Source organism: Nicrophorus vespilloides, unplaced genomic scaffold (genome assembly GCF_001412225.1).
Source record: "Nicrophorus vespilloides isolate i.1.1-1 unplaced genomic scaffold, Nicve_v1.0, whole genome shotgun sequence".
Taxonomy (NCBI): Eukaryota; Metazoa; Arthropoda; class Insecta; order Coleoptera; family Silphidae; genus Nicrophorus; species Nicrophorus vespilloides.
In genome coordinates, this window is record NW_017099408.1 from 709 (window position 1) to 10976 (window position 10268).

Below are 10268 nucleotides of genomic sequence, written 5' to 3' on the forward strand. Positions count from 1 at the left end.
AATATTGCCGTTGTTCAATTACACAAGCGATGAAATATCGTCGCCTTTTCCTATACATGGACATATTGCCGTCGTCGTCGTCGTCGTTGTACGTGAAGTGGAAGAACTGAACGGCCGTTCAAAGTTTCGCAATCTCAACCTCCTTCTTCTCTCCTTCGATCGCACGAAACTACAATTAACTTCCTCAATTTGGAATCGTGGAAATGCATCATCCAAGAAAGTCTCCTGCAAACCCATTCATTCCATGATCATAAAACAAATAAAAATAACATCGAAATCGCAGAAAACTCTTAAGATAAATTACAAATTAATTTGATTTATTTCATTACACAAAATCAACAATATTTCATAATACATATACTAAACGAACATACAAACAAATTAATCAAAATACACTATAAATCCTCAATTACGTAACTTCATTTTAGGATATAAAAACTTAATAAGATTTTTAATCAAATATTTTATTTTATTCAAATTAAATTAAAAATTAATGCAAAATTAAAAATTAAAGAAAAACTCAATACAATAATAAAAAATAGAATAAAATTCAACTGCTGCAAAGGGCTATTGACCTTTCTACCCTAAAGTTATCTTTTTTCCTAATTTATCCTCAAAATGTGTAAAATTTCCACATGTTATGTAATTATTAAATAAATAACAATAATTAAATATAATAATATACGAAATTGATTTTTAGTAATATTTCTGTAAGTTAATTATAATAATTAATTTTCTTGAATACAAAATAAAGCAGACATTTTCGAATGGAATTAGTGTTATGCTATATGCAACTAATAATACAAATTTTCTAAATAATTTAAAATCGACTAATTGTTGAATTAATTACATCTCATCTATATTATCAAACTATATCTAATTAAAACTATTTGTATATTTATTAAAGCTGTTTGAATATTAAATCTAATTGGTAGAACCGCGCCCTAAAATTAATGTCTATGTTGGATGTATGCAACTTTTTATGCATTATTAATATTTTTAATTAAAATGTACTTGTAAAAATTAACGTGATAAATCTATTCAATTGATAAGAATGGTCGCCTGTATCACGAAAATCTAATACGAAAAGTTCAATTCCGAAAAATCAACAAAAACTTGTGGTGGCTGTTAAACCCGAAAGGGGTAGAAATAGGGCCGGAAAGAAAAAAATAAAAAAATTGATAAGACATTAAAACAAATTATTCAGGATTAAACATAATACAGAAATTTATAAATATTTTTCCGGTATTTTATTAGAACACATAAAACGGTAATAAAATACATTTTTTTGTTCATGGTATAAATATACATCTACTTGTATTATGCTTGTTTTTTTTTTCAATTTTAATTATCCAATTGCTTGGATTACTTTTTGATTACAAATATAAAATTGTTTTCCGTATAGGCAACTCTATGTGCGTCCATTTAAACTGAAAAGCTTAAGTACACACTAGTTCTAATAAGATAAATACAAATGTAAATTGTAATTACAATATTTTCTTTAACAAAGAAAGTTATTAAAATTTTATAACGTCGTATTACGTATACTTTATTCACAATAAATTGAATCTTAAATATTTAGAAATATTTGGAACATTTGTTAGTAATATATAGTTATGTATATATTTAAAGTATATAGTAAATATGTTCGCTGTAAATGTGTGCTAATTATCACAAAAGGCAGTAAAAGTTCATCAAACACGAAGCACCATATTAATCAGAAGACTTTAGTAGAAATATATTATTTTTTTTGAAAATAGTAAACGACAAAAGATAAACAATCGTTCCCTTCGCGTTTTCAGAAGGGAATGCAAACTTAGAGGAACTTCACTCTTGGAATTTCGTTGCAATGCATCTTACGAGTACAAGGTCGTATCAATGAATTCGCTGATCGGAAACGTGGCTTCGTCCGTTCCGTCTGGATCTCTTTCCTTGAATGCGTCTAATCAAAAGAAATCACAATTAATTGATTACACTTAAACAGAATTTGTTTATAATTACCGATCATGTGCTTCAATCTGACGATGCACATGATGAACTCGTCAAACTCCATGGCGCCTTGTCCGTTTCCATAGCGATGCATCAAGATGTTTAACGTGTGGTTATTAAGAGAGTAACCAGCCGATGTCAGAGCCTCCCTCAATTCGAAACCGCTCAAATTATTGGAATTATCGACGTCGAACTTCTTGAAGATAGTCTAATCGCATAAGATACAATTAAGAAGACGGAATTTTTTCAATGGTAAAGTCTTACTATCCAATGGGAAATGTCAGCCCAGAGATCGGCGAATTCCTCGTAACCCAATTTTCCTGAGCAGTTCTTATCGGCCAAGGCCACGAGACTTCTGCAGACGTCGTTGCTGAATCCTTTAAACATGTACTCTAAACGCCGAAAGAAATATTAATTAAATACTGCGCTTAGGACAAGTTGATTGTAAAAGTTCAGCAATTACCAAATTAGTCCAGATAATGGAAGCAAAACAAACATATTATATATTAGATATAAATTGATAGACGAGAAGGGTTCATGTGAAAAATTGATAGATTATTATGGAAATTTCATGCAAAGCTTAGATTTGTTAGTATGCAGGTCTTCATCTTCAAATTGTTTTTGCATGCGTGGCAAGGTTTAGACGACATGCAAAGCGGGTATCGTGCTCCTTTTTTGTTTGTCCATGCAACACCTTTCGTACCTTTGGGCTGCGAGCTGAGCAAAGGAGTTTCGTCGACTTTCGGAATGAAATCAGCTAAGGGCGTATCTTTGCAGATCGCGCCGCAAACGAGATTCAATAACAACGTTAACAAATTACTTTCTCCTTGCGTCTCCGTTTGTCCTGGCGCGGCCGACACATCCTCAACACGATTACGACTAATTTCTGAGCAATCTAAACCACAAACAGTCTTATATATTCTACGTCGACTATAAAAGATCCGGAGACTCCCAAGGCCGTTTCATAAACCTGAAAAACCTAAAGGATGCAGTGTGCACTCACCGTTCGACAGAGCTATAGCCAGCAGCTCTTTGAACTTCTTCCAGTCGATCTCCTCTGCGTTTCCTGCCAACCTCAAGAAGGTATCCTGCAGCTTGATCGTCTCGCCAGGATCCGCAGAAGCCTGCAATCCAATTAATCGTCAACTTACTAATATAAATCATCAACTTTTAAGGGAATATGTAAATGGGGACTTACTCGTCTTACAGCTTGAAGAGCCTGAGGGGCGAAAACACGCAATGCACAACGCAGAATCAACACAAAACAAACAATATGCAACAAATAAAGAAAAATTCCAAAAGAAAATGGGCTTTAAAAATCAACGAAACAAACATTTGGATTCGTTCAAATCTCACCTTAGCCTCCTTCTTTCCATAACCAACTTCCAAATCGTGCACCCTGAAACATCAAACTGCTATTTAAAAGAGAACATCTTTAATGATGAGTGATGTAACGATGCGGAAAAGGTGAATTGTTTTAATGTCCGTTTTCAACTACAGGTTAAAATAAAAAAAAATATAGAACTTGTAGTAGCGCACGTTTAATGTTTAAAAGTTTGTTTTTAAATATTTTCGTTTAATATCTTTATTATTGTCAAAAACGTTGTTTCTATCGCTTTTTTCTTGTTCTTTGACTTTACAAACACCTAACTAATAATAGGGTACTTCGTTTTAAATGCAATTTATAAACATACTGATTATATTTAGTGTTCGTTTTTTTTTTTTGCAAAATAGATTAATTCGATTAAGATAATATTTGTTTTCAACCAACACCGACTAGACTTAGTAAAAGCATGTTAGATTAAATCGTTTTGAGTTTCGCTCTCGCGATATTTACAAATATAAATAACAGACGGATTGGTTTTAGTGCAACATTTGCAGGACTTAACAACAATACTTAGACTCCTTAAATACTAATAATAATAATCAGTAGCGCGGATATCCGGGGTAGTTGTTTCCGGGCGGGTATGGCGCGTTGTTGTACGGTGGATAGCCGGGGTACTGTTGTTGTTGGGGTTGAGGAGGATACGGTTGGCCGTAGGGATGCGGCTGAGTGGGATAAGGTTGAGGTTGCGTCGGATATGCAGGCGGAGTATGAACGGGATATGGGGGTGTCTGCATGGAGCTGTACGCGTGCTGAGGTTGCGGCATATTAGGTGTGTTTGGGTAGGGTGGATTGCTGTTAGGGGCTTGGAAGTTGAAGTTGAAACGGGTGTTGAAGAACGGTATGGTGAAGCCGCTTCTACCGCTATTGCCGCCGCCTCCTCCTCCTCCACCACCAGAATTATAGTAAGGATTGTAACCGGGATTCGAGGAGTGAGGATTGCGCGGCGGCGGGCTCGGCGGTTTGTACGAGGGCGCTTCGTCTTCGTCAGCGTTATTGGAAACATACTCCATGTGGTTCTGGTTTTCGGAGAAGACACGGATCAGAAACTCTCCTTCCTCGTTCGGGTCGAAGGTCGATGGCACGATGCAGTAGGTGCCGGGTGGAAGACGGAAACGGCACGTCACTTCACGCAGATTGATGAACGAAGGTGACCTCCCCACCGACGCGTTGTACTTGAAGAAGTTCCGGTCCAGTGGTTTGGGCACCGAATTCGGATCGGGAAGCTTAAACGGAAACATTAATCATCGAAACATCATAAAATACAAGAATAATTACATAGTATATGGCGAATCCAATTGTGAGCACGTCCAAGCCCATTTTCCTTTGCTGCCTCCTGTTCTTCTGCATCAGAGCAATGATCACCGTACACTTATTATCGTTGGAATCTTCATCCACTTGAGTCAAGGTTATCCTGTATTGAGGATTACTCCAAAACGTATCTAAAACATCAAACAAATCGACCATAACGTACACATTTACTACCAAATTCTACCGTATTTTTCGCATCCCAAATTTATAACACAAATATTCAGATTACAGTTAATATTTTAAATGATTCTGATATGAGATAACTATTAGAAATAAACAAATTCGACAATTTTGATAGATCAACTTTACCTAAGAAATTTCTGCAACCGCCGGCCGTTACTCCTTTGACCCATTCCCCTTCGTAGTAAGACAATTCCCATCGCTTTCCGCTGTCGTCGCTCACCGAATCGGGACTCAGGTTGCAAATTTCGATGCGATCAAAGTACTTCTGGAAATCCTTGTAGGACATCCAGAATTCGCCGTCGTCGTCGAAATTCAAACCCAAGTCCTCTTTCTCGTGGTCAGGAATAAACCTCCATTCTGGAGATCTTAAAAACAAAATTAAACACAGTTAAATCTCTATAAAATTTCCATTTCAAATTAAAAATTGCTTCAAGTAAAAAAAAGTGTTTTTTTTTAGAGTATATACTCTTTAGTTAATTATAAAAAGGCAACTCACTGATCGCTCCAAGCCCCGTTCCATTCGGTGTCATTACCCCAAGGGTTTCTCAGCCGCAGCAAGGGAATTTTCCCCGAAGTATTGGGAGTGCGGATCTCCACGTAACGTACTTTCGTTATGCTGTAGGCGTGTCCCTTGACCAAACCCTCACCTGTCTCCGCTTCCAGCACATTCGGATCGGGCTAAAAATAAAAACAAAAAACACATTCAATTAATGTCATTGGAATTAATGTAATTAATAACGTATAAAACGACTTTGTTTCACGTTCATACAACTGCACCTACCTAATTGAATATTATTAATGTTTTCATATTTTAGACAATATTAGTAATTAAATTTATATAATAAAAAAGTACCTCGATGGAACAACCCATCATGGAGCTGCGTTCAAAAGCTTTCTTGATGATTTGGAAGAGATCCGGAGGACTGTTCTCCAGATCGTACATCTCGGTGACTCCTCCAGTGAAATCCTCCATGGCTTCGCATGTGGAACCACCCTTCAAAGCCTCATAAGATCCGTGCAATCTGCGATCAAAAGTAAATGCATATAATTAAGATACGTATCAAACAATTTACGATCATCGTGCACTGTATCACTCACTTGGCGTAAGCCTTTTCGAGGAGGGCACTCCAATACTCGTTCTCTTCGGCCGAGTGAAGATAAACCAATTTTCCGTGGTAGGTGGGAAGACGATCGTCTATCACAACATCGATCCATCTTCCGTACTGCCAGAATCTGAAAAAAAAATCCCATGAAAATTATATAAAAATTTCAACAACCAAAAATAAATATACGAATTTGTGCGATAATCAAACTTATAATTAACAAAAACAAATCTAATCTCATCACGCCTTCAAATATTACGGTTTATAAAAAATATAACTTAGATTTGTTATCATTTGATATTTGTTCGTGCATTATACTCAATATGCACAATAAAGTACAAATTTCTATAGAAACCCAAATTTAAACAATTGCAATTTCCTCGTTTCTTTTATAATTTTATATTAATAGTAAAATATAAAAATGTTAGACATTACAACATGCAAGCAATCAAAATATTTTCTATGTCGAGATGATTTATTACGAGGAAACTTCTTAAAAAAAATATGAAATATAAGATAAGATAGCTCAACAACATTTTGTATTGCCGTTAAAATTTAGTGGTATTTATAACTCAAGTACTAATTGACACGATAATTGACGATTAACGTGACAAGTATCGTGTATTGAGTAGCATTACATGAATGATATCGAACTGTATTACTAATAGAACAAAAATATCTTCATCACATCACATCAATTTGCTCGAAACATGACTCAAAAATGTAAGAATTGATTGAAATTGCGATTAGACTATAATTTAAGTAGCAATTAAGAGATAGAGACGAGAAATGATGCTGACTCATTGTATGTTAAACAAATCAAATTTAGAATTGCATTAAGATATTTTAGGTAAAATCGTCGAAAAAATACAATCTGCGTATAAATTGATAGGATAGGATGACAAAACCGCAAAATTTGAATTCGAATTATCAACTAATAAGTGTTAAAGCAAACAGTTAATTTATTCTTCTCAAAGTCATTTACTTTCGGTATTTTCGTAATTGATTTACAATTAAAAATATGATAAAATAGCATTGAAATAAATCTTAAACTTCGTATAAAAATATCTTAAGTAAACTTTTAATTACTTGCAACAACAAAAAATTAAACAATCTTCACTGAAAATTTGTTAAACATATTTACAAACATTTTGGAAATCATCAAACTAACTAATGAAGACTTACCGGAAGTGAAAGATGCCGGCGTACTTTTCGTCGAAGGCTTGATCGTCAGGTACAACTTGGAAGAACAGTCTTCGGAACATTGTGAGATTAGCTGCGGCGGCGAGAAGCCAGCAATCGCCGAGCTCGCCCTGCTGTATATCGAAACGGGAGAAACCCTCGACGAAGAGCTTAGGGTCATCGGATATCTCGTGCGGCCTGAGCCACTGGATGCGGCGATCCGGCCTCTGGCTGTAGAAGAGCGAGGAATCACTCGCGGGAAACTGTGGATCCTCGAAGAGGCTTCCATTCTCGTAGTGGTAATCGCGAAGCTCGTAGAAGTCCTGCACGTCACCGCGCGCATTGAAACCGGAGTTCCTCTCGCCGAACTGAAAGAAAACATCATCATTGCACAGTCAATCGGGAAATGGTTAACCGATGAAACTGAAAGAGAGAAAACACTAAGAAACAACAATACATTTCCGAAATGCAAACTTTAATTAACTTTAAATCACTAATCTTATCGACGGAAAATGCATAGTAATCAATATTATTTAATTGAAGATTATATAAGCTTTTTGCAATTGTTGTCAATAAACAGTATAATTTTTATTGTTCAAATATATTTATATCAGATAACGAAACAAATCAAAGATTAGATATTTAAATGTGAAATTATTGTAACGAGGAAACTTAGGTAACAGGAAAATACAAGTACAAATAATTGTAGTTAATGAATTAGTCAGCAGTGGATAAACCCAAATCACGTTGCTGGTAATTGAATTGCAAATAGACTTTGTCGAACTGAGAGAGTTCTTTGGCAAGGTATCAAAGTAAACAAAATTAAAAGAAAACATAAAATTAAGAGGCATGTTTTCACACCTTTAAATTACAGCATCTTTTCATCTTACAACCTGGCTGTAATACAAGAAGTCGTATGTCGAATTTCATACAAATATCACAATAAACAAGAAAATTTTTTTATACAGAAAACTGTAACAAAAATTATACATTTCATTTTATGAATTTGTTTTGTCGTAAATGCGATTGTTTGCAAGACAATTTTTTCTACATTATATTTAAAGCGTCCATATTTATAAATTCTCGTTTTTAGCATTTTTTTGATTTCTAATTTATACTTAATGTAAAGTTAAAATTTCTGTAATTGTACTTTATTTCATCATTGGAATCAATGAAAACATGTAAAAAGACGTTTTTTCTTTAATTTTGTCTATATTTGATTATATAATTCAAATGTGTAAACATATATAAAAAATATGATATTTTTTTTGTAATTGTGAATACTTAAGTAAACATGTTGAAAGATGATAATTAAATACTACATGTTTATTATAATCGTTATCGGCAAATTACAAAACCACAGGAAGTGTACGAATGCGGAAGTTTTGTTTCTAAACAATATTCGATTCAAAATAGAAAACAGAAATATTTCCATTGATATAATAAAGTAATGTGTCTAAATATCATCAAAATCAATTTTAGTTAAGAAAAATAAAACTTTTTGTTTGGAATTAAGCGTTTCGGTTATAAGAGCTTCTAAAAGACACATCTAGTATAGACAATTATATGATGATAAGAATTACAAATTTTTATAACTTTGGTAAAACAGATATATGAAAGTCGATATTCTGTTTATGTTTTAGGTGAAACATTTTATGATCCTGATAAGAGAGATACATACATTTTATGCAATATTTGAATTGATACATTGGTTTCCTTTTAGATATTTGGATTGAGATATTTGTAGAGAAGCATTGTTACCTTGTAGATTTTATTTTCAATTTTTAGTTTATCATCTGTTTTGCTATTGTAATGCTTTTTGATATTATCGATGGTTCGACCCTTGAGCTTCGAGACGATGCGTTTGGTGATGTTGGAGCTTCCATGAACGAGTGTCACGACTTTGGATAAATCCGTGTAGGATTTCTTCTGACACGATTGACTCGGTGCAACCGTGTGCTTGGTGATCTTAGGTGAAGAGACCTGATGGTATTTGGTGGAGGTTGTGGTGATTGTCACCCTGTTCGCATACGCGAAATCCGAACAACCCGACATATTTTATTCTTTTGCAGCGGCGACAAGAGTTCGCGACGGACTGCGAGCTACTGCACTTTACGGAAAAACGAGTATGGGCGTGTAGGGTTGATACCATTAACCTGATAACAAACGTGATAATTCCGTCCGATGGAGGGAGGCGTCGGCGTTCACTTACTTTGTAGATCCTTCCTGCATCGAAGGCGGATGTGTTCGGTTTGCGCTTCACCCGTACTTTGTACAGCTTCTTCCTCTCCGCCTGATCGAAACGTTTGTTCTTGACCAGAGGATTTACTGCTGCGCCACCTTTAAATTTCCACATGGTGCTGCCCTTCCTGTTACGCACCAGCTCCCCGGGCTCGCTATTCCTCCTATGAGAACCGCCTTTTTTACCGCGATTCTTCCTCGACCACATCGCCTCCACGTTCTCCGCTACCTTCTTGGTCGGCTCCGAGGATTCCATCATTACCTGCATCTTCGTGTCTTCACTTTCTGGTAGATTCTTACATGTTGTCTCGCATCTCATCACCTCCACCTGGTTAGCGTCGGTCAACCTTCTGATCTCGATCAGATGATAACTAGAACTAAGTTTCTCTTCAATTCGCTTGTAAACAAGTGTCGAAGAACAACAAGAGCTATCGGATACAGCTCCTTCCGACTCGTCGCTAGGTTCCGGTTCATCCTCATCATCTTCCGGTAGCTCTGACGCAGCAGAAGTCTCAGGATCGTGATCCAAGGGCGCATTATAACTCTTTAGCGCTTTCACATCGACGGCCCTGCTCAGAGTGTCCCTGTGGTGTGGGAACCGCACATTATCAAGTGTCACCTCTCTCTTCACAGCAATTTCCTCCACATTCGACTCGTCCTCATTCATGTTTTTCCTCCAGCAATTTTGTTAATCATTTTGCACTGCCAAATTTATCAAACCCTCCCCATCACCGACGATTCAATCACAAACAAACATGTCACCTTCATTCACCATAGCAACGATCCGCAATCACTTCTAAATACACTTTAATTCTCTAAATCAGCGGTCGGGGAACTTTTTTAACCATTACCCCAAAATATTATTGCGTAAGTCG

At 35.8% G+C, this 10268-nt stretch overlaps 2 protein-coding genes across 5 annotated transcripts; both read right to left on the reverse strand.

Moving 5' to 3' along the window:
- Positions 1-1713: 1713 nt before the first annotated feature.
- On the reverse strand, positions 1714-9268 carry LOC108564471 (calpain-B-like). Of its 4 annotated transcripts, none has more exons than XM_017923530.1 (15): positions 8914-9268; positions 7156-7520; positions 5966-6100; positions 5721-5889; positions 5364-5545; positions 4994-5232; positions 4652-4815; positions 4382-4599; positions 3346-3388; positions 3188-3208; positions 2993-3113; positions 2693-2884; positions 2254-2381; positions 2002-2197; positions 1714-1942 (listed from the first exon to the last, which is right to left on the reverse strand). In XM_017923530.1, the coding sequence occupies exons 1-15, from the start codon at positions 9205-9207 to the stop codon at positions 1857-1859; spliced, it is 2553 nt and encodes an 850-aa protein (XP_017779019.1). In that variant the 5' UTR covers positions 9208-9268; the 3' UTR covers positions 1714-1856. The 4 variants fall into 4 exon arrangements, with proteins under 4 accessions (XP_017779019.1, XP_017779020.1, XP_017779021.1 ...); XM_017923531.1 differs by having other exon boundaries at positions 1857-1942; positions 2254-2366; XM_017923532.1 differs by lacking the exon at positions 3188-3208 and having other exon boundaries at positions 1857-1942.
- LOC108564473 lies at positions 9193-10238 on the reverse strand. The gene is made up of 2 exons (XM_017923534.1): positions 9365-10238; positions 9193-9308 (listed from the first exon to the last, which is right to left on the reverse strand). Exons 1-2 carry the CDS (start codon positions 10058-10060, stop codon positions 9255-9257), a joined length of 750 nt encoding a protein of 249 aa, XP_017779023.1. The 5' UTR covers positions 10061-10238; the 3' UTR covers positions 9193-9254.
- Positions 10239-10268: the final 30 nt, after the last annotated feature.

Excerpts from the sequence above, each read along its gene's own strand:
- LOC108564471 (XM_017923530.1), bottom strand. The coding sequence starts at position 9,207 with ATGTCGGGTTGTTCGGATTTCGCGTATGCGAACAGGGTGACAATCACC. Across the intron at positions 6,101-7,155 it reads GCCGGCATCTTTCACTTCCG|ATTCTGGCAGTACGGAAGAT; the intron begins GTAAGTCTTCAT and ends TTTTTTTTTCAG. Across the intron at positions 2,885-2,992 it reads GGCTATAGCTCTGTCGAACG|ATTGCTCAGAAATTAGTCGT; the intron begins GTGAGTGCACAC and ends TTTGTGGTTTAG.
- LOC108564473 (XM_017923534.1), bottom strand. The coding sequence starts at position 10,060 with ATGAATGAGGACGAGTCGAATGTGGAGGAAATTGCTGTGAAGAGAGAG. Across the intron at positions 9,309-9,364 it reads ATGCAGGAAGGATCTACAAA|GTTAATGGTATCAACCCTAC; the intron begins GTAAGTGAACGC and ends GTTTGTTATCAG.